Raw genomic sequence first — 21,670 nt, 5'->3', positions numbered from 1 at the left:
ACCCAGTAAGAAAACAAGATTATCATTTAGGACAATTCATGGAAAACACTTTGCTGAAAGCAAATCAGGACGTCCCAGGCGGCGGCCCTCCTGCCCGCAGCAGCGCGCGAGCTGCGGGCTGCGGCAGGTGCGACCTCGAGGAGGTGGCGGGCGGCAGTGCGGCCACATCAGCCTCGCAGACGGCCGGACCCGGCGCCACCCGCCCCGGGCCTGGCTGCGGTCCCACGGCTGGGAGGCTGCGCTGCCCACCCCGCCGGGCCGTCCCTCTACTGGTAGACGACCCTCACGCAGAAGGTCTCCTCGCTCTTGTCTTCGTGGTCATTGACGTGGATCAGGATGTCCTCCTGCCCTGCCCTCCGCCGGGGCACAAACCGCAGGCCGATGGTGTAGGTCTCTCCGCCCTCAACCTGGGGAAAAGTACACGGCAGTCGGCAGTCAGCACCTGGCGGGCCGCCCTCTTCCGGCTGCCTCCACACACTCCGTTTTGTCCAGCACAGCAGGTCACAGGGCCCACGGAGGACCTTAAGCCTGGGCTCCGGCCGCTGCCTGGGGGCGAGCCAGGCCGCAGAGGCCCCACATGCACGCTGCACGGCCCCTACCCACAACCCCGGCCGCCGCCTGGCCACAGACACACTCTCCGCTAACTGACCGCCGTGGCCTGCGCGCTTCCCTTAGTGTTCCCGGGGGTGACAGTGAACCTGCGGCCAGTTCTGGATAAAACAGCAGAGGAGCCGCAGGGGAGGTTGGTCGCCAGGCCCCCAAGCCCCCGAACGGTGCCTGGGCGTTCGCAAAGACGCAAAGGCAGGGAGCTCAGCAGAGGACGTCCCTCCCGGTCACGCGCCCAGCTCGCCCCCAGGACTTTGGGAGGACGGCCATTATTAGATGGAATGGCTCCTGAACGTGGCGAGGTCACCCCAGCCCGCCCCGCGCGCACCCCCACCTGGAAGGTGTCCTCCTTGAACTGCAGCAGGCCGGGGTGGTCGCTGTGCAGGTGGTAGGTCCGGCGGAAGGGGTAGGGGTTGGTGTAGGTGATCTGCTTGTGGGCGCCCTGGCCCTGCCCTGCGGCCATGGTGATCTCAAAGGCCTGTGGGGCAGCCGTCGGCGGGGCTCCGTCTTCAGGGGTCCCGCACGGGCCCGTACGTGCGCCCCCACCAGCGGCGTCCCCTCGGACAGGACAGGCGCGCCCTCCGAGCTCCGGGCACCACAGCAGCCCCGCCCCCGCCCCGGCCAGAGGGACCCGGGCCCGCCCGGGCGGAGGGACCAGAGCCGTCAGGGACCCACCGCCCGCACCACAGAGCCCACGCACGCCGCCCTCCCGACCTTGGAGATGAGGGGCGGGCGGCAGGAGAGGCACACGAGCCACGAGGCCACCAGCTGGTGGGAGTCCACGTCGACCACGTTGAGGTGGACGAAGCGGCCGCCTGCCCTGCGGGGCCGCACGCCCACGTGCAGGTCCTGTACCCCGTGCGGCGGCAGCGTGAAGACGCCTCCGGGGTCCGTCTGCAGGGACAACAGAGGGGAGCCGGCGGCACGAGGGCCTCCCGGCAACTGCGCCCCCTGGGCTGAGGGAGCCCCTGCTGGGGGGACACCATGCTCTGGGGGCCCGCGAGGCCGGCGCGGGGTCAGAAGGGGCCCGTGTGAAAACGCCAGGCCTGACGCCGGACCCAACCTCTTCACAGGGCCAGTCTGTCCGTCCGTGTCACCCTGTGTCACCAGCTGGGCCCGACACGCCCGCTGCCCGGGCCTTGCCTCCCAGGCGGCGGCCACCCCGGGATGTGAGCTGGCTCTGCGGCTCGCCGCCAGCCTGCCGCGCGGGGGTGCCACTGCGGCTGCCCCGTGTCCGGGGTCACCACCAGGGGTCACCTCCCAGTGACTCTCAGCCTTGGCCTTTGGGGCTCACACGCCGCTCCTCCCACAACGGCCGGCCTGGTACGGGGCCCGAGTGCAGATGCTCCGCCGCCGCCGCCGGCTGGGAGGCGCTGGGAGCCTGTTCTGGGGACCAGCGTGGAGCCGCAGCCTAACGCCCGCCCCAGCGGTCCCCGGGGACTCCTAAGGGGTTGGCAGGAGGTCCGTACCGACAGCTCCTCGGGGTGCGAGGTGAAGGCTCTCACTTGCCGGACCACCTGTGTCCCCCGAAGGACCAGGGACAGGCGGGTCCGCTGGCCTGTGACACAGGAGACGTCCACGCGCTTCAGGGAGTGCAGGTGCACCTGCCATATGTGGGCGGGCGTGGCCAGCCAGCGGTCCCTGCGAGGACAGGGGCCGGGAGGGCCCTGAGCAGGCGCCCGGGGGACGGGGGGCGGGAGCGCGCACCGGGGCTGGGATGCTGTCCCCCCGCAGCCTCCCCGCCCCCCCCCCCCGCCCCCCCCCCCGCCCAGAGCCTCTCCACGGGCCTGCAGCTCAGGCGCCACTTGGACTGCCCCGGGGGCGGGGCCCAGCTCGGTCAGTCTCCAGCGCCCGCCCTCTCCCAGGGAGGGACCGGGACGCTGCATCCACACCCTCAGACTCTGTGAGGAGACACGGGGACGGGGACTGAGCACTGAACGTGGGGCAGAAGCTGCCTCGACTTCCTCTCCTTCGTGGGCTCCAGCCCCGTGTCCCTCGGGCCCTCGGCGCCGCCCTGAGCAGTGGGCGCCCGCGGCCAGGCCACTGCCGTCCGTCCGAGCCGAGAAAGCCCGGGACAGGCCACTCCGACACCCCGGCGCCCGGCTGCTCCCTCCCTGCGTCCCCACCGCCACTGGCCACCAGGAGAGCGCACTCACGTGTAAATGGTGACAGAGAAGTCTTTGGTCTCTGGGCTCGGACCACTAGCCACCTTCAGGAACACGTCCCTCGGCTCCCCGGGGCCCTGCCGGACAGCGGCGGGTCACAGGAGCAGCGCCCTGCAGCCCGGCCCGGCCCCCGGCCCCCGGCCCCCGGCCCCATGCAGCCACAGCCAACGTGAACCAGGCCCCGGCACGCTTCCGAGCGTCTGTCCTACCCAGAACTCGCTATTTTTTTTACTGCAAGAGAGAAAACCATTAACTTTTTTTAACTTCCTGATCTCCCATGGAGGTCAACAGCTCCACTCCGCCGGACACTGCACCCAGCGTGCTCGGCGGCCACCCTGCAATCACGACCGTTGCTCTGCGCACAGCGGCCGTTACCAACTGCCCTGATGGCCGCTCACGCCTCACCCTCTTGGCCTTGGGCCCACGAGGCCCTGGCCCACCAGCAGGAACACGAAAACTCATTCACGAAGCTCCCACGAGGACGGCAAACGCCCCTCAGCACCTTAGCAAGAAGCCACCGCACCGAACACGGACGAGGTGGCCGCAGGCCGGGGCGCGGGCAGCGGCGGGGCGCAGGGAGGGACGGAGCCCGCCGCACTCACCGCCTTCTGGGTCTCACAGATGACACTCGGGTCGCTACAGCGGACGTGCACCGGGGGCTCCTCGCCAGGCATCCCCACGGGGGCGCCTGGAGCAGAAAACACCAGGACAAGCACCTTTCCCCATGGGGCCTGGGCCGGGGGCACGCCACACAACCAACCCCCCCTCCGCCTCAGGGCTTCGCGTTCAGCCGCCTCCCGGGGACTCCTCCAAAGGCAGCGGCCGCACTCGGAGCAAGGCACCGGCGTGAGGCCTGGCTGAGCTCTAGGGGCACCAGACCGAAGGCAGTGATCGGGAGCAGAGGGCGGGGTGGTCCCCAGGGGTGGCCCCCAGGGCTGTGGATTTTAAGGGGCTGCAGTCGGCCAGCCCGGGGCGCGCTCTGTCGTTCCGGAGGAGGGGAGGGGATGGCTGCTGCAAGTGACAGAGGCAGGAGGCAGAGCTGACAGACGTGCCGGCCAATGCTGGAGTCAGAGCCTCGCAGGGAACATGACGATGCCGCTTGTCACCTTGGGGGGGCCCTTCCCCGGCTGTGGGGGGCACATAGGCCGGCCAGAGCCCAATGGGACCTGCCTGGGGGCGTGTGCCGGGGGGGCAGGCGGATGGCCTTCTTCAGGAAGGTGAGCTCGGGGTGGTAGAAGCGGAAGACCTGGTCCACCACGTGCGGCTGGGGCTGCACCGCCAGGCGGAGCACAGCCATGGGCTGGCCGCCGGCCGCCCGGAACAGCACCTGCGGGCGGAGGGCGGGGGTGGGGGGCAGCGTCAGGACACACCGGGCGGCGGGCAGCTGTGGGCTCCGGCTGCCCACGGACACGGACGGGGTCTCCGCGGCCCTCTCACCCCCACGAGGTGGACGCTGGCGTGGCCAGAGACAGGGCACAGGGTCTACAAAGCGGCGCACGTCAGGCCAGGCCCTTCGGAGAGGAACTCGGCAAAACCGTGTGTGTATAAGACTATTTGCAACAGCAAAGGCTAGAAACCAGTCAAACATCCTCCGCTGGGGACAGCCGGGTACGCGGTGAACCCACCCCCACCCCCACCCCCACGACAGCGGCGCTGATGGCAGAGGGAACAAGGAGGGGCCCTGCACCCTCGCCACCGAGGGCCCCGGGACCACATGCGTGCGCACGCGCGCACACACACGCACACACACACAGAAGGGGTGCAGAAGGAGGAAGTGCTTTCTAGATAGATCCCATTTTGCAGTTTGATTTTGGACTCATGTAAATGTGTTTAGTAAATTTAAAAACTAAATTATTTTTAAAACATAGGAAATATACCACAGATCTAGCTACCCATCGAGTTGGCGACCTAACTACCCGGAGAAGAATCCTTGAAGTCGATGTGGACACAGGGCAAAAGAAGCGCTCGGAACCCCGCCCGCCTTGGCCGCAGGCGGCACTGATGGACACACGCGCGCCCGGGCACCAGCCCGCGGGGTCGGCAGCCGGGGCGGCCGTGCTCAGGGGGCGGAGCCTACAGGCGGCTACATGGAACAGGATGAAGCCAGGATTCCCACCACAGAACTGGACAGGGCCCCTGCGGAGGCCCGCGACCTGCCTGCCCTGGGAGCCAGGCGAACCCCGCCCTCTAGCACCCCCCGATGGCGGTGCAGGCAGGGGCTCTGCAGCGCGCTCAGCCGACGCGCCCCGGGGCGGTGAGCACCCGGCACCCAGCTTTGATTTCTAAATTCCATCCTCCGCCAAAGACGCCTTGGACAAGTGGCCGGTTCCGGAAACGGAGCTGGGACGGCACACGATGACTCAGGAAGCTCCAGGCAGGAAGGAGGCACTCAGAGGACAGGGACGGGTCCCAGGCCCCAGGAGCCAGCTTAAAGTGGCTGTCACTGGCCAGTCGGGGACAACAGGAGCAGTAAAACAACTAACGACTGTAGCGAGTTACACTGACTAAAACAGGAATTCACATCCGTACGGTATAAAAACATAAATGGAATAAGCCAACGGGACGAGGGCAGAGCTGTCTCGGTCCGAATGCCAGCAAACACGTGCAGGAGGAGGGGTGAAACCTGCCGTCGCCAGCCGCGCCAGCGGGGCCCCGGCGGACGGAGAGCCCGGGGCGGCGTGTGCGATGGGCACCACGCCGTTTACGCAAAGCGCCCCTTCCTTACTCTCTGATTCTCCAGCACAAACCTCTCAATTACTTTCACAGAGCGGATGCCTGGCAGGCACCGTGTGGGCTGAACAGGAGGGGCCAGCCCCCGCCGCAGGACAGCGCCGCCCCTCCCTCGGGAGGCCCTGAGGGGGACACAGCGGAAGCGCGGCCTCCCTGCCCGGAGGGCCTGAGCCGAAGGCCGTCCCCAGCGGAGGCCGGACAAGCCCACCTCAGGGACACTGCTGGCACACGGCAGTCCCCCGGCCGCGGGCAGGGCGCCCGCGGGAAGAGGCCCGTGGACCGGGGAGCCCGTGGGCCCTGTCAGGACGCCAAAGCCGCGCACACGGGGTCTGGCGAGCCGGGCCAGGCACGGCGGCCTTCCACGGTGGCGGCGGCCCCGACGGTCCCCACTTTCAGGACCTGCCAGCTCTAGGCCTCAGGGCCACGGGCCTCCTGCCCACAGCTCACCCTGCAGCTGCTCGGAGGCGACACGGCAGAAAAGAGGGAGGGAGAGGGCGGCACAAAGTGTCACCGACTGGGAAACCGGGGCAAAGGTGGGAGTCCCTGGCACTGCCTCTTGCAACTCTTCTCTGAGATTATTTCAAAACAAAAAGTTTAAAAAGAAAGGCACAGGAGCTAACTTGAAAGGGGCAGCAGTGGCCCAAGAGGGGACAGTGTCAGCACCAGTGCCTCAGGGACGAGAAGCCCAGCGAACGCCAACCGAGTCCACACGAGACGCCCAGACGCTGGCCTCGGCGCAGGGCAGGGCACCCCTCGCTTCGCCACCAATTGGCAAGGGAAGGGCAGGAGGCCCGCGGAGGCCTGTGTCAGGACGGCCAGTGCGCTGGCGGCCGCAGCCAAGGGCAGGGCCCACCGCTTCACCCCGATGGCAGGACGGGCAACGTCCCTGAAGCGGCCACCGCGTGCCCCCACCTACCGGCTGCCCCCAGGTCCGAGGGCTGCGAACGGCGGGCAGCCAGGGAGACGCCTCCATGCCAGACGCCCCCGGCAGCCACGCAGCACCTGGCTGACGCCGTCACTGCCCACTGAGGACCTGGGAGTCCACCTCTGAGTGCCCCGCCCCCGGGCGGCCTGAGAAGGGCAGAGGGGCCAGGCCCGGGCGGCACGAGGACCAGCAGGAGGCACGACACACTTCGCGGGGTCCGCCCAGCGGACAGGCGGCCCGCACCCCGAGGCCGTGAGCACGCTAGGTCACAGGCCTGTGGACCGCCCCTCACCTTGGCGTGTCTGGTGGGCATCGTGCTGGGCTTCCCAGGCGATCCGGGGTCGGGGTCCTTCTCCGATCCCAGGTCAGCAGGGGCCTGCGGGAAGCCGGTCAGCACCAGCGGGTCGCAGGCGGAGTCCGGGCGCTGGTGCTGCTTCCCACCGCAGGCGCTCTGCCCGCAGGAACCGCGGCCACCCGGGGCCTCGCTGACTCTCACCGCAACGCTCCTGGCGGTGACGGCCATGGCCAGCCGCATGGCCCCAGAGAGGCTGCGGAGGCTGCGGGGGGGGAGGGGGCGGGGGTGCGCCCCGCTCACCGGCTCTGCGCGGAGCCGGGGCCTGGTGTCCTCCCCACTGCACTGACAGCTCCTGGCACCCAGGGTGTCCCAGAGCCGGCAGGGGTCTGGGCCCCCGGGGCTCCTCAGGCCACTGAAGGGGTGACCATTACCCCATAGAACTGACCCCAAGGGTCAACCGCCCAAACAAGAAACACATGCCCACGCCCTCCCCACTCACACGCACACCCACGCGCGCACACACATGCACACGTGCACACCTCACACCCTCCCGGGAAACCTCAGCTGGGAGCCCCTCAGGGGTCCAGGAGGCCCTTTACCAATTTGGCAAAGAGGCTCAGGGACAGCCCGGCCCTGCATGACGCCCGCATGTGCACAGGCGGGCGCCAGGTGCCGGAGGGCGCAGGGCAGCGGCCTGGAGGCGCGTCCGCACACCGCCGCTCAGAGGTTTCCCAAGCCCCCACAGCCAAGCGGGGCTCCCCAGGTGCCCTGACGCCAGCCCCTCGCAGCCCACCTGCGCCACGGAGAAGGTCTGGTACTTGAAGGGGATGTGGGCGGTCTCCCAGGGGCGCAGGAAGAGCTGGGGCGCGAGGCTGCCCCGCAGGCGGAACATGTCCTCCTCCAGGGGCGTGAGCAGGCCGGCGGCCTCCTTGAAGTGCCTCCACTCCCGGCTGTCCAGGATGAGGCTGGGGGGGCACGCAGAGCTGAGCAGGGCCGCCCCCGCCCCCAGGGGCCGCAGGGAGTGTCCCACCACCCACAGCAGGCCCCACCTGAGCTCGGGGCTGTCCACCTCGATGGTCACAGTCTGCGGCGTGTTGTGGGGGTTCCTGAGCGCGAACTCGAAGAACTCGGCCGTGCCCAGCGTGGTGTGGATGGTGTGCTCCGTGGTGATGGCCAGGCTGAGCGCACTGGCGATGCTCTGGGCCTTCGTGCGCTCCCGGTAGGCGGCAATGACCTGCAGGTCCCGTGCGTGCTGTGCGCGGACGTCCTGCAGGGCCGGCGAGGCACAGGGTCGGACCCGGGCCCCCGTCCCTCTCTACCTCTGTGGCTGCTCCCCAGCCCCTTCCCCACCCCCGCCACGACCGCCACATTTCCTCTGGAGTCGCCGCCACCTCCTTCTTCACAGGTGGGCCGGGCCGGGCAGGGCGGTGAACGGAAGGGGGCATGCCTGTCCCCCACAGGGACGTCTGCGGCCCTCCTGGCCTCGTCCTGCCCACAGAAGGGCGTCTGCCCTGTGAGCCCCCGATTACCTGCAACCCACTGCCCACTCCCCCTGCCCCCCACACCCAGGAGGCTGGTACCAGGCACCGACCGCATGGCATTGAAACCAGATTTCCAACAAGAGAGAAAAGGGTGACCTCAGAACCAGGACAGGGGTCGGCTCCCCAGCCAGGTCCCCAGTGTGGCAGCGGGAGCCCCACCTGCACACAGAGTCCCTGCCGGGGGGAGGCGTCCTGCCCTGACGGACCTCAAGCTGCATCCAGGCAGCTGGCACACTGCCCCGGGGGGTCAGTCATGGGTTCTCTGTCTACCCTCCCCGCACAGGCGCCCCATGGGTCGGTGGCCTTGGCCACCAGACACACCCCGGGCTGGAGCCTAGACACGAGCCTGCCACTGTGAACCTGCCTTTCCTGCGAACCTGCCGCTGACGACCCTGCGAGAGCCAAGGCCGGGAGGGCCCCGCGGCACCGGGACCCCGAACGCCTGGGCCCGCTCGACGCCCCCTCGGCCCCGACCGCCCGGGGACGCGAGGGGAGGGGCTCACCAGCACGCCGGTCCTCCAGCCGCCGCGCTCGCCCCCCGCCTCCTGCAGACGCACCGTCCGCATCCGCTCCAGCTTGCGCCTGCGCACAGCGTCCCCCTCCTGCCCGGCGCCCTGGGGCCCCCTGCCGCCCGGCCTTGTCGGGGCGAAGAGCATGGCCGCCAGCTCGCTGTCCACGTCCGCCAGCTTCTGTGCCTGGACCACGTTTCTCATCCCTGGAGAGTTTAGAGGAGCTGGAGTTTACAGGGCACGTGGCGCCGAGACCCCGGAGCCACATGGCCTGGAGGGAGCCCTGCGTGTCCCTCGTTTCTGCACGTTCTACAGTGACAAAGGCGGCCACTGCACAACTGGTCTCCAAGCGTCCTCCTGACCAGCCCTGCAGACAAAAGGAGTCTGATCCCAGCCCGCAGACCAAATTCACTGACACACGCTAGGTGATTTTCTAGGGGGAGGTCAGCGGACTGAAGCTCAGGCTCCCAGGATGCCCAAGGGCCCAGGACACCCTCACCTGGCACTGGCCACACGCAGCCCCCCAGGGGCACCCCTTGGACCATCGGGCACACTGTCCCGGCAGGTCCTCAAACCCACCCTGGCGGCAGGGGTAGGGTTGGGGGCCACAGCCCCAGGCTCAGACCCGGAAGCGGGGGCTCTGAGGGGCTGTGCCCTGGGCCGGGGCCCCCGGCCGGCCGGGGCGGGTAGAGCTCAGACCGGCCCGGCTCCCAGGCTCACGCCCCACACGGGCTGCGCCGGCACCCTGGACACACGTGTAGCCGACAAACGGAAGCAGGCAGGCCAGGCAGGCAGAGGAGCTGCGTGTCTTCCTTCTGTCAGCGGCTGTGCCGGCAACAGCGCCGCACACGCCATGTCACGGCTGACACGCAAGATTCCCAGACAACTACACAACCCGGCGCCCGTGGGCAGGGGAGAAGGAGCGCCCCAGCTACAGACCGGGGCCCTTCCTGGCTCTCGGAACCCCGGGACGCCGGCGCCCGCCTGGCCCCGCTCTGTCCTCGCCCGTCTGCAGCCCCCGACAGCGGGTCCCCACCGTGGGGAAGCCGCGCCCCCCCGCCGCCGACTCACCCACCGTCCTCCCCCCACAAGCAAACAGGTGCTACCGCGGCCATTCCAGTTCAGAGCCAGCGAGCGGCCGCCTGGTGCTGCGAGCTGGCGCGGATGTCCTGTTACGCGGCTGCCGCCCCAGGGAGCGCTTTCCGTGTCTCTGGGATGCGGGCGGGCGGGGATGGCCGGTGCAGCCTGGACCCGGTCTGAGCACCCACGGCCCGTGGGCCCCGGGAGCAGGGCCCGGGGCAGGAGGCGAGCAGGCTGCGGGGCTGTCCGTGGGCACCTCTCCAGGTTCCAAAGCAGCAGAAAGGCTGTCCCAGCGACCAGCAGCCAGAGCCAGGCTTCGCAGGCAACGCGCCCCGGCTCCAGAGCCGCGCCCAGAGCAGGAGGCACGCCTTTCCCACGGGGCACCTGGCCTCGGCTCTGGGTAAGAGGGACGAGCGGACCGACGACCCCAGGAGCTCTCCGCTCCCGCAGCCCACCCTCGCCCATCACCGGCCCGAGCTGCCTGGCGGGGCCCCGGCCCCCGGGCTGTGGGCTTCCTGAAGGCTCCCAGGCTCCGTTTGGAGTGCGGAGTCCTCACTCCGACCCTCATCCACTCCCCTAGTGGCCAGAGGGGCCGGCTGGGGACAGGGAAGACTGGCTGCAGAGCAGGAAACACACACACAGCCTCTCTTCGCCTCAGCTCCTTGACCCCCGAAACAAGGAAGCTGGCCCTGAAGACTCTGCGCCGGCCTGGGTCACGGGCCAGGGATGAACGTGCAGGGCTCCTCTCTGAGAACGTGTGAGGACCCGCGGAGCTTTAGCTGGGGTTTCAGGGGACCCGTGGGACCCTAGCACCCTCCCGAGATGGACCCCCTGGCTGCGCTGTTCCACCCAGCCGCGGCCTGACCCTCCCGGAACACAGGCTCAAGGTCTACAAAGTCAGAGGACCGGCAACACAGGCAGCTCACGGCAGACTGGGGTCACGGGAGATGTGCGATGTGGGCGCGGGGGGGGGGGGGGGGCGGGGACAGGAGGTGGGGGAGGTTCCGCGCTACTGAAAGGACACTTTCCCCTTTTCATTCCAACGACGAGTATTTCACGTCCAGGTCTGTGGGTCATTTTAAGGGGAAGAAAAACTTCCCTGCAATGAAAAATCTTGTCACCAAGCCCAGGTTATTTCCCAAGCTTCAAAATTAGTTTATTCCTCCTCTTCCCAACACAGGAGTTTCAAATTCATTTTGAGAACCAGGCTACGCTCACCCTGACCTTTTCCTCATTTCTTCTTCCCCTGAGGAAGAGCAGCTAAGAAAAGCCGGCCACTCGCAGGGTTATGGCTCCTCTGCAGAACAGCAGGCGCCTCCCACAGAGCCCTGCCCAGGGTGCTGGGCCTGATGAACGCGGGGGATCGGCGCGGCCCGCGCTGGACACTGGTGGCGGCCACTCCGCCCCAGACCTGCCGGGGCACGGCCGCCCGAGCACACGCTCACAGGCATGCCACGCAGCCTTCTGCCCCTCGGTTTGCGCCCCACCCCCACCCCCACCCCCGGCCCCCGCTTGCCGGTCCACTCACGTCTCGGGCCCCCACGCGTGAGGAGGCTGCCTCCCTCGAAGCAGCCGGCTCCGTCATTCGAGATGACCCGCGACCTGGAGGGCGGCAACACGCTGGAACTTCTCCCCCTCTGTTCACACAAGTGGCCTAAACGAAAACCACCCCAGCACGGCACATTAATACCAAACAGGAGCCAGGGAAACACAGCACACGGCACGAGGAGGCCCGGCTTCACACGGGCCGCGCACGCCTCTGGCCCCCGCTCCGCTCTCGGTCTGAATCTGCCAGCGAGAGGTGACGGCGGCCGGGGCGTGTTCTTCTCCGACCTCCCCCCGTTCCGGGGCCCCGTCCCTCCTTCCGGGCGCTGCCTCGGCCCACTCAGAGGTCACCGGCTTGTGGCAGCAGCCCGTGACGCGTGGCTCCTGCGTCGCTGTGTTCCAGGAAGGCCCCTGTGCACTCGCGCCAACGCCCGGCCCCACACGGTCCCGGAGGTACAAGCGCCTCCGCGGGGGGGAGTGAAACCCCCGCGGCCGCTTTCACAGCGAAGCCTTTGCAGGGACGGACCCCTGGCGGGCCTGGTCAGCCCCGAGGCCCCGCGCGCGTCCCACTCCCCTGGGCTGACCTGGAAGCGGCCCTCTGACTTGCCGGCATCTGAGCATCGGGGTAAGAGGTGTCTGCCGCAGGACACCGCAAAAACGCTTCTGTGGGAGGACGGGATCCCAGCTGAGAGCCACGGCCTCTCCGCGTGGGTGCCCCGGGGCCGGCAGCGCGCTGCTGGGCGGCCACATTCCGACCTGCTCCGCTCACGGGGCTCCGGCCGCTCGTTTCCCATCCCTCCGGGTACCGCTGACGCTCCTGGCTCTGCAGGCGAGGAGCTCCTGGAGGGCACGCTGGGAGCTGTCCCCAGGGCCGCCCCGGCTGCTCTGCCCAAGAGGATGGGGCGACCTGCCCGCTCAGTTCGGCCCCTGCTGCCCTTGGCCCTTGTGACGAGCTCAGCGCCGGCCAGGCAGCTCAGGGCCGGCCTGCCCGCAGGTGCGAGCCGCGCCTTCGCCGTGGCACAGGGGGTTTCGTGTCCAGCTGCCTGACGAAGTGTCTCCCTAGACCGGTTCTGAGCTGAGGCTGGCGGTCTCTGTGCTGCTCCAAGTGGGTCTGCCCCCTCCAGACCCCAGGAGACAGCAGCAGGTCCCCTCACAGCTCCCTGCTTTCCATGTTGCGGGGGCAGAGATGACATGCCCCCCCAAGCCTGAGCCCGCCCTCCCTGCAGCAGCTCGGAGGTGGCCCGGGCCCCTGGCTCTGCACTGTTTCTCCCGCATCAGGGGACACATGGCCCCACAGGCCTTGGCAAGTTCTGCACCATCCCAAGAGCCCACTGTAAGGTTGTCCGGCAGACGGCACGTGCCACCTGCGCTCGCCTCCACACAGAGGGAAGCCAGAGTCTCCCGCAGCTTTTCCACCCGCCCCCCATCCTACAGCTGGGCACCCCGACCCGGCAGGCGAGGCTGCCCCAGCACCCCGCCTCCCAGCACTGCCCTGAAAGGAGCCCCAGCCCATTCTAAGCCTCTGGGAGATGCACAGAGACCAGGGAAACCACCCCAGGACAGGCCCCGGGCTGGACAGCGTGCGGGGCAGGCACCCAGAGTCCTCGGAGCTCAGGCTCCCGAGGGGACAGACATCAGTCACTGCGGCAGTGGGACCAGCAGGACCACACGGTCCCCTCCTAGACAGACAAGGGGCATCCCCAGGATCCCTGTGCTGCACTTGGAGCGCGGGTTTGTTCACAGGAAGCAACAGTCAGCGGGATGAGCTGAGGTTCTGTCTGCACAGTGGCTCAAGGGCCGCTGGTGGGGGAGGTGCTCTATTCCCTCCGGGCACAGCTTTCAGTCTGAAACGTCTGCCGGTGCCCCCTCTCCAGCGGGACAGAGGTCACAGCTGGGACCCACAACGTGGGACCCGCAACGTGCTAGGAGAGCCGCAGCCTCCCCAGCACACAGGGCTCCTGACGCAGCTGCGCCACGGAACAGAGCACGTCGCCGCTGCCTCACCCCAAACCCCAGCCGCCTGTCACGGCGCACGCCACCCGGCCCTCCTGCAGCCCTCAGAACGTGGGGACAGACCGCGGGCCAGGGCTCGGTGCAGCCCGGCCTCTCCCGGGAGGGCAGCAGATCCCAGGGGCCCCGCTGCGCAAGCAGGCCCCCTGGGGTCAAGGAGAAGAACATGCCTCTTGTGACATCTACGTCACAAAGGGTCACCAAGGGACAGCTGCAAAGCAGGCTGCTGGGAGCACCAACATGCTGGTCTGAGCCGAGGAGCCACCGCGCCCGCGAGCAGCCCTCTCCCGCAGGAAGGCTCACCGTAGACCTGGGCGCCGGCGCCGGCGCTTCTTCTGGTGGCCGTGTGCATGCGCGGTGACGCAGAAGCCTCGGGGCGCTGCCCTGGCGAGGCCGAGTCAGGCACAGCAACCCTGGCAGGCCCGTCACCGGGAAGCTCCACCACGGTCACCCGATCCGCTGGGCCAAGCCAGCTGCTCGGTGCAGAGCAGCCAGGCTTACAGGGAAGTAAGAGCCACAACACTTTTTTGCCCATAAAATGCAAAACGTTCAGCGGAAACGGCAGCACGCTGCGCAGGGACAGTGCGCCGGGTGCGTGTCCGTCCTCTGCTGACCGCCCCTCGCGTGCTGGCAACGCGCCGGAGAGGCAGCCTCTCCAGGGGCGTCTCAGGCTCCTTCCCACGAGCTTATCTCCCCCGTGCAGGCAAGGCATGAAAGTGACAATTTAAGATAACACATAATGGAGCTAATCTTTCTTCTGAAGATAAGATTGTAGCACCCGGAGTCACTGCACGTTTGCGGGTTGGTGAATTAAATATAAAAATAACCAGCATGAGCTGGAGCTCGCAGCTAGCGCTCCCTGCAACTCCCTCGGCCCGCGAGCTCCTGAATAATGTCTGCTTCTCACACGCGGCTCATTTATTTCTCCGGATCCTAATTGAGTTTTGCTGTTTCCACATTGTCTATTCTCCCAGATGCCTCGGATCCAACATTTGTAAACAAGCAGGCAGGAACCTCGAAGCCGACTTAATGAGCCGTGCACACCTGCGGCTGCCCGGCTCCAGTGCCGGCGCCGGCTCCAGCGTGCGGGGCGCGGGGCCCATGGGGCCCGGCCTTACACTCGGCTGGGTTTTGAGGGATGGAAAATCCCCCGACCAAAGAGCAGAGGTTCAAGTCCCATCCAGACAGACCCTGCTCCCCATATCTCAAAAGGCTTGGATTTGTCCAACTCTCGCTTCTGCCCAAAACAACCCCCAGCCCCCCACAGGCCCTCCAGGGAGGCTGAAAGGGCCTGTCCGCAGCCCACCGGAGCCGGCACCAGCCCTCTGCCCGGAGGTCGCCGCCATCCCCTGCCCCGTCAGGGGCCTTGGCTGTGCCCCCAGAAGGTCGCGCCCAGCCCACGCTCCCTGTGCCCTGCACGTGGGAGGAGAGAACGTGTGGGACACGAGGTCGAGGTGCCGGGCTGTGAAGAAGTGTGTTTCCCTGTCCCCTGTCCCCGAGCCACAGGGAAGTCCAGGAGCATTTACTGCTCCTTCCCCTCCTCCTCCCGGAGGCAGCTCTGTGGGCGGGTCTCCTGGTGAAATCCTGCCCCCCATCACTTTATTGGAGGACTGTCACAGCGGGGCCCCAGGGACAGCACCCAGAAACAAAACGCGGGCTAGACCAAGACAGCCGATGCCCCTAAATCCTGATCGGAAATCAGGACACCAAACAACTGGTGCCCAGGCGGGCTCCGCGGTCAGGGCAGGCTCGGCAGCCAAGACATTCCTGCTGAGTGTCTGCTGCCCACGACGTGCCCATGCCCTGGGGGAGCTCACATCCCAGGTGGGAAGATGACCGGCTGTCCAGGAAACGACGGTGGCCACACAAAGCCGCCGGGACTCTTACCCACATTGGCCAAGGTCAGGTGCAGCCACCCCTTCACCACCGTGCGGATGCCGATCGGCTTGATGCCGCCAAGCCCCGCCACGTCTCCGCTCATCACCATCGCGTCCTGCTCGTATTCAGTCGCCACGACCTCGAGCTCGTGAGAGACCTGCACAGCTGGCCGCCCCTGGCGCAGGAGGTGCTGCGGAAGAGACGCGCGCGGGTCAGGGCGGCAAGGCCAACCCCTTCCCCGCCCCCCACCCAAAAGCCTGTGTCCCTGAGGCCGGCCAGGTCTTTCCCACAAATCCCTGAATGAAGGGCAACGCAACTGGCCCGCCGAGGAAATACCAGGGGGCCACCTTCCAGAGACCCCCGCCCCCGTGGAGAGGAGGAGGGGACAGAGCATGGGTCACGGGCGAGGGGACACAGCCCGGGTCAGCCCTCAGGGAGGGAGGAGCAGCCTGAGCCCCAGGGGAAGAGGGCGTGGTGCCCGGGGAGCCCCACGCACAGCCTGGCTGCCACTTCCAGGAGCCGTGGGCTCGCAGGGCGAAGGGCCTGCGGAGCAGGGAGGGAGCGGCCGGGGGCCGCAGTCTCTGTGACTCGCCACTGCTGCAGGGGCCGGCCCCAGGCGGGCAGGGGGACCAAGGGGGCCATGGCTGGCCTGGCAGGAGAGCAGCCACATGGGACGGAAGAGACTTGCCAGCGCAAGGGCGGGGGGCGGCCGCCACGGCGCCGTTTCCCCTTCCACCCCCAGAGTGGCAGGAGCGACTCTCAGGACCTCCCGCCACAGCGGCTGCCGGAAGGGACCCCGGTCCCTGGCCCAGGAGCTGCCCTGTCAACTCCACGCCGGCCCTTGGGGCCTTGGTCACGGAACAGAAGGGGCTTGGGGAGACCCCAGGGAAGAACGGGGATGAACGCGTGGGCTCAGGTTTAGTGGGTGACGGGATGGGAAGCCCAGGAGAGAAAGGATTCGAGTCTCACTCCACTGGAACTTGAAGGGCAGGACTTGGGGGACTGGCCCCAGGCCTCGGCCAACCCCAGCCGGCCAGGGCCCGCCCTTGCACACAGAAGGCAGCCCTGGGGCGGGCCAGGCCCTCGGAGACGAGGCAGCCCCGCCGGGCAGCCGGCTTGCGGGGGTGCTGATGGCGACCCCCGGGAGCCCAGCAAGGCAGAGGGCGGGTCTCACAGGCGTCAGCTCCTTGCAGGAAGGAGGGGGCTGCACGGTGCTCTTAGCTTATGGATGATGGAGCCAGACCACAGTCCAGCGCTGGGCAACGGGCACCACCAGGAGCAGACGGACCCGCCTTCTCAGGGCGGCCCCCGCCCCCGCCCATGGCGCCCAGCCTGCAGGGGACCCGTCACCTTCATCTGGACGGCCACCGACCCGATGAGGAGCAGGGAGTCCCCATCCCAGACGTCGAGCTGCAAGGTCTGCAGGGCCAGGTAGCGGGCGAACCAGCGCTGCTCCCCAGGCCTCAGGAGCCCCGGGCCCACCAGGTAGCTCAGCCGGAAGCCGGGGGACCCTGTGCAGAGAGACCCCCGGTGAGGCCAAAGGCGACTGGAGTGAGTCATTTATCACCTTTACACTTGGACGAGGTTTCTGCTCTGGTCGCCAGGGCTAATTTCTGTTTCCATCACAGCTATGGTTTCACAGACACAGTAATCAAAAACATCATAAAACACCCAAATTAACAAAATGGAGAGTGCTGTTCCGAAGACTACGTTTCTTTCCAAATTATACAGGAAGCTCCTCCCAACATAAGAGTGTGGTTTTCAGCAAGTGCTGGTACCAGAGTCCAGGCTGGGTGGGGACGGGGGCCCTCGCGGGCTGGCTGGGGGTGGGGGGGGTTCGTTCTTCAGTGAGCACAGGAATTAAGGAGGAATGAATCAGCACCGCCTGTCAAAACTGGGGTGTTCACACTCACGCCTGCAGAGCTCCGCAGCCGCTGCCGGGGTGGCCCAGGCCCGCCCCCGCCCCGGGAACGCCCCACCGGAGAGGATGCATGGGTGGCAGTGATCGTGGGAAACGCTGCTCCGCATCCTGCGTCACAGGGAAATGCAAACTACAGCCATGAGATGCCACGTTGAAAGAGCTAAAATCAGGAACGCTGACAGCCCCACGCGCTGGCGAGGACATGGGGCAGCCGGAGCCTCACCCGCTGAGGTTGGGAACGCGGCGCGCTGCGGCTGGGAACGCGGCGCACTGCAGCCTCTGCAGAAGGCACTGGCGGTTCTTACAAAACTGAACAGGCTCCCGCCAGGTGACCCAGCCGCCACACGCCTTGGTATTTGCCCAGTGGAGTTGAAATTTTATGTCAACACAAACTCCTGAACAAAAATGTTTATAACAGCTTTATTCACTGGGAACAACCAACACGCCCTTCCAGAGGTGATGGACGAATAAGCTGTGGTCCCTCCACACCGTGGAATATGATTTAGCACTAAATAGAAATGAGCTATCGAGCCACAAAGAGGCATGGAGGAATCTCACACGCGTGTTGCTGAGCGGCAGAAGCCAGCGTGGAAAGCACACACTAGGTAGTTCCAGCTGTAGGACAAGCTGGACGAGGCACAACTCAGGAGACAGGAGAGCGATCGGGGGCCGGTGGGGCTTGGGCGGGGCAGGGAGAAGGGAGACAGCACAGGGGACATAGGTCGGTGAGACTGCCCCGTACGACACTGTCACAGTGGATCCGTGACGCATCTGTCAAAACCTATCGAATGCACAGCGCCAAGAGTGAACCTCCCTGTAAACCGGGGGCGGAGGCTCATAGCGATGTCCTGGCATTGGCTCACCCGCTGTGACAAGCACCCCGAGCACACGCGCACAAGACGCTGATCCAAGGGGAGCCTCTCCTGCCGGCTCGGTTTCCCCGCACCCCGGGACTGCTCTGGAAAAAAAAAGTCTATCACGTGTGAAAACGCTTGGAACTCCACGCCGTGTCGTATGCGTTACACAGCTATCGGCCGGGGAAAGACAGCCTCTCTCGAGTGAGCCTCTGGGGACGCTCAGCGCTGCGACTAGAGGGACAGCCCGCGGGGGGCGGGGGCGGGGGGCGGCGGCTGCGGGACACCCCGGCAGGCCGACCTCCGATGGACACTGCCCTACAAGAAATGGCCAAAGCCTTTTTTAGATTTTAACTTACCAATTTTGCGCTTTGAATTTTAATTCACAATGACAAGAAAATTCAATTTTGGAGTTTATTTTCTCTGGACTTCAATTTGCAAGGAAATTTAACTTTTGGACTACTTTCTCGGTGGGAATTCACACCGGAAAGGGATTTACACTCAGATAAGGAGTGACTCCTGGCAGCTGGCGCTGGCACTGGATCACCCCAGCACTACCGTCCGCCGCGCTGCAGAGCCGCACTGGGCCGCCACACAGAACCAGGAGTGAGCTTCCGGCAGCAGCGCAGAGGAGCCTTCACGACAGAGCCTCTGGGGACACGAGCTCCCTGAACTGTCCACTGAGGGTCCCGGAGGATCGGCAAGGGCAGGAAGGCGGGGACGTGGTGACTGCCCTGCCCCCACCCCAGTAAGAGGCGCACACCCCGGCCGGCCCTGGCCCGGGGGCGAAGCCCGGAGAGCTGAGAGAACAAAACCGGGACACGCTGCGGCCCGTGCGCCCGGCCACACGCTCCTGTGCACGGGCCCAGCGCCCCCACCCCGCCCCCGCAGGCTCCTCCCGGGGAGAAGGGGCAGGGCCCCAGCTGCTCGCCCTCCTGTCCTTCTCTTCAGACCTGCCCGCAGGCGGAGAGGACGCCGGGGCCCACAGCCCCGCCCCAGGGCCGAAGCGGCCGCCGCTGCCCGCTGCCCGCTGCCCGCTGCCCGGCCCTGCCCCTTCCGCAGCAGGAGCCGTGCCTGCGGCACCTGCGACCCCGTGTCCAGCAGCTGGGCTGACACTTTCTGGTATTTCTTTGTTTTCCTGGCAGTTGTGCTCATTTTGTAATTTCTTCCCTACTGTTACTGGGTTTGTTCTGTTTTTTTATTTTTTCACCAAACCTCTTGAGTTGAATAATTAGATCAGCACTTTAGAAGATACTTTCTTTTCTCCCAATATAATAAGCGTTTAAAGCGGTAAATTTCCCTGTAATTACTTTACTTGCATCCCGTTACCTTTGATATGCAATGTTATTTTGTCACTCAGTTTTTTAAATATTTTACTTATTTATTTATAGAGAGGGGGAAGACAGGGAGAAAGAGAGAGGGAAACATCCATGTGTGGTTGCCTCTCGCATGCCCCCAACTGGGGACCTGGCCCTCAACCCAAGCCTGAGCCCTGCCTGGGAATCAAGCTGGTGACCCTGTGGTTTGCAGGCTGGTGCTCAGTCCACTGAGCCCCACCAGCCAGGGCTCTCATTTGGTTTTAAGTAGCCATTTCTATTTCAATTTCTTCAGGGACCTATGGGATAATTAAAAATGTTTTAAAATTTTAAGAAGTCCAGCAGCTGGGAGCCTTGTCGGGGGAGGCAAGGACTGATTTCTGACCTTGTGGCGTCTAGTCCTACAATGCCATTAAATCAGGAGTTGACAGAGATTCTCCTGGTATGGGGTGGTACCCGCTCGGTGACCTAAATCTATCCATTGATACATGTATTATCAGTTTTCATAAGTTTCTAAGTGTGCTTGAAAATGATGCATATTCTCTAAATTGGTTGTACAGGTTTTTATAAGATCACCTTTTCAAACTGTATTTTATGATACCCTTATTTTTTCTGCTTGATCTATCAATTTACTGAGAAAAGTGTGTCAAAATCTCCCTTGACTGCAGGCTTGTCAATTTCTCCTCAGAAAGTCTGCCAATTTTTCCTTTATATTTTGAGGCCAAGTTCATTAGAAGTTCACAGCTTCAGAACTGTCTGTTTTCCTCGTGAATTACTCTTAATTGTCACATAATGAGCTGCTTCACCCCAGCACCGCATCTGTCTCCTGTCTCCTCTGCCTGCTGCCCACGCTGTTAGGCCACCTTCACGGGGCGTTTCGATGCCTTTCCCCCCTGCCGCTTCCTGCTGAGGATGCAGCGGGCCTTAGCCCCCAGCGCTGCCCCTTGCGAGCCAGGTGCTGGCCATGGGGGGACACCTGGCCGCCCCAAGAACCCCCGGTAGTGCGTTCACTCCACCGCAGTTTAAACGGATTAGTTTAGAATGGGGGGGCGGGGGGCGGGGGGCGGAGCCAGTGGTCCCAGCCGGGGGACGCTGGGCGCCGTCTCAGGGTTCCGGAAAGGAGCAAACCAAAGGCCGGGGGGGAGGGGGGCGAGCACTACAGCGCCCTCCGCACACGCCTGCCCCGAAGGCAACCACGTCGTCGGTGAGGGGAGGTGTCCCGCTGTGGGAGCGCCCCGGCAGACAAGGAAGGGGGTGTTCTAGAGCCACCACGCCCCCACCCGAAGGCCACAGCACAGCCCGAGGAGACGCCACTGACGCGTGGCCGCAGGGACACTGCGCGCCGGATCCAGCATCCAGATCTAACGCCCACTTTTCAGGAAAACGGGGGACAGGAATGACGCAGATGTCAGCTCTGGGATGCAAAACCAAAGTGTAGGCTGTGGGCTGCTCTAGGGGACGAGCTCTTGGCTGTTCTGACAACTGAGGCTGAACAGTGGGGACGGTGGCGGCCCCCACGGGCAGACAGAGACGGGAGCGCCCCCATTGCTGCGCACGGCCCTTGCTCACGTCCGGACCTGAACACACTACAGAAATCTGTTCGAAGTTATGGGGGAAATTTTAACACTGGCTGGGCATTTGATGACATTAAGGAATTATTCTTAATTTTTAGGTGGTATGGTAACGTGGAGCTTATGTTTTCCAAAAAGGACTCTCTAGTTTTTCAGATATACATACAACGTCTGGGATTTGCTCTGAAACAGTGCTGGTTTGGAAGGAGACCGGGGCGGGGACGCAGGCAAGACCGCGAGAGCTGACGCCTTAGAGCGGTCTCTCAAATGCTGCACGTGTTTGAACATTTTCACTGTCCTGCACTTTTAAATAAAACCTGCAGACCAGGCTCAGTGCAGCTTCCCCGCGTCTGCCAGGCGCGGAGCACTTACCAGCATCAAAGGAGCCGTCCTTGTCGATGGGAACGAGGATGTGTGACAAGGGGCCCGGGAGGGACTCCCCCGTCTCATCCAGCCGGGACAGCCGCAGCCGCGGGGTTGTCGTGGGTGGGAAGCGGTAGAACTGGAAGGTGAAATACACGGTGTTTGGCCACGGTGTTCCCTGGTCGTCCTCGGGCGCCCTGAATCCAACAAAGCTGAGAATTAATCACGTACCCTCAGAGGGGAGGGGCTTCCATCGCACCCTTGACGGGGAGACAGCGGGGGCCACGCGGGACACGCTGCCCCCTTGGCCCTCCCGAACAGCTGGCTCCCCCGTGACCTGCGGGAGCCCGGCCCCCGTCCA

At 65.5% G+C, this 21,670-nt stretch overlaps 1 protein-coding gene across 1 annotated transcript in view; it reads right to left on the bottom strand.

The window, feature by feature from the left end:
- Positions 1–266: 266 nt before the first annotated feature.
- The window catches only part of NPHP4 (nephrocystin 4), a 75,782-nt gene continuing 54,378 nt past the window's right edge, over positions 267–21,670 (bottom strand). The window contains exons 15-29 of the mRNA XM_054583334.1: positions 21,319–21,506; positions 16,635–16,795; positions 15,294–15,474; positions 11,376–11,505; positions 8,748–8,970; positions 7,771–7,988; positions 7,497–7,686; positions 6,719–6,802; positions 3,942–4,098; positions 3,374–3,459; positions 2,763–2,848; positions 2,076–2,247; positions 1,321–1,500; positions 935–1,084; positions 267–401 (exon numbers count right to left, since the gene is read on the bottom strand). Coding sequence (XP_054439309.1) covers positions 267–401; positions 935–1,084; positions 1,321–1,500; positions 2,076–2,247; positions 2,763–2,848; positions 3,374–3,459; positions 3,942–4,098; positions 6,719–6,802; positions 7,497–7,686; positions 7,771–7,988; positions 8,748–8,970; positions 11,376–11,505; positions 15,294–15,474; positions 16,635–16,795; positions 21,319–21,506 — 2,341 coding nt within the window. The remainder of the gene's footprint in view (positions 402–934; positions 1,085–1,320; positions 1,501–2,075; positions 2,248–2,762; positions 2,849–3,373; positions 3,460–3,941; positions 4,099–6,718; positions 6,803–7,496; positions 7,687–7,770; positions 7,989–8,747; positions 8,971–11,375; positions 11,506–15,293; positions 15,475–16,634; positions 16,796–21,318; positions 21,507–21,670) is intronic.

Source organism: Pteronotus mesoamericanus, unplaced genomic scaffold (genome assembly GCF_021234165.1).
Source record: "Pteronotus mesoamericanus isolate MK-2021 breed Mesoamerican mustached bat unplaced genomic scaffold, CSHL_Meso_final contig_1193, whole genome shotgun sequence".
In the NCBI taxonomy this organism is placed as follows: Eukaryota; Metazoa; Chordata; class Mammalia; order Chiroptera; family Mormoopidae; genus Pteronotus; species Pteronotus mesoamericanus.
Note: the sequence above shows the minus strand (reverse complement) of the source record. Positions and strands in the feature narration are given on the sequence as shown.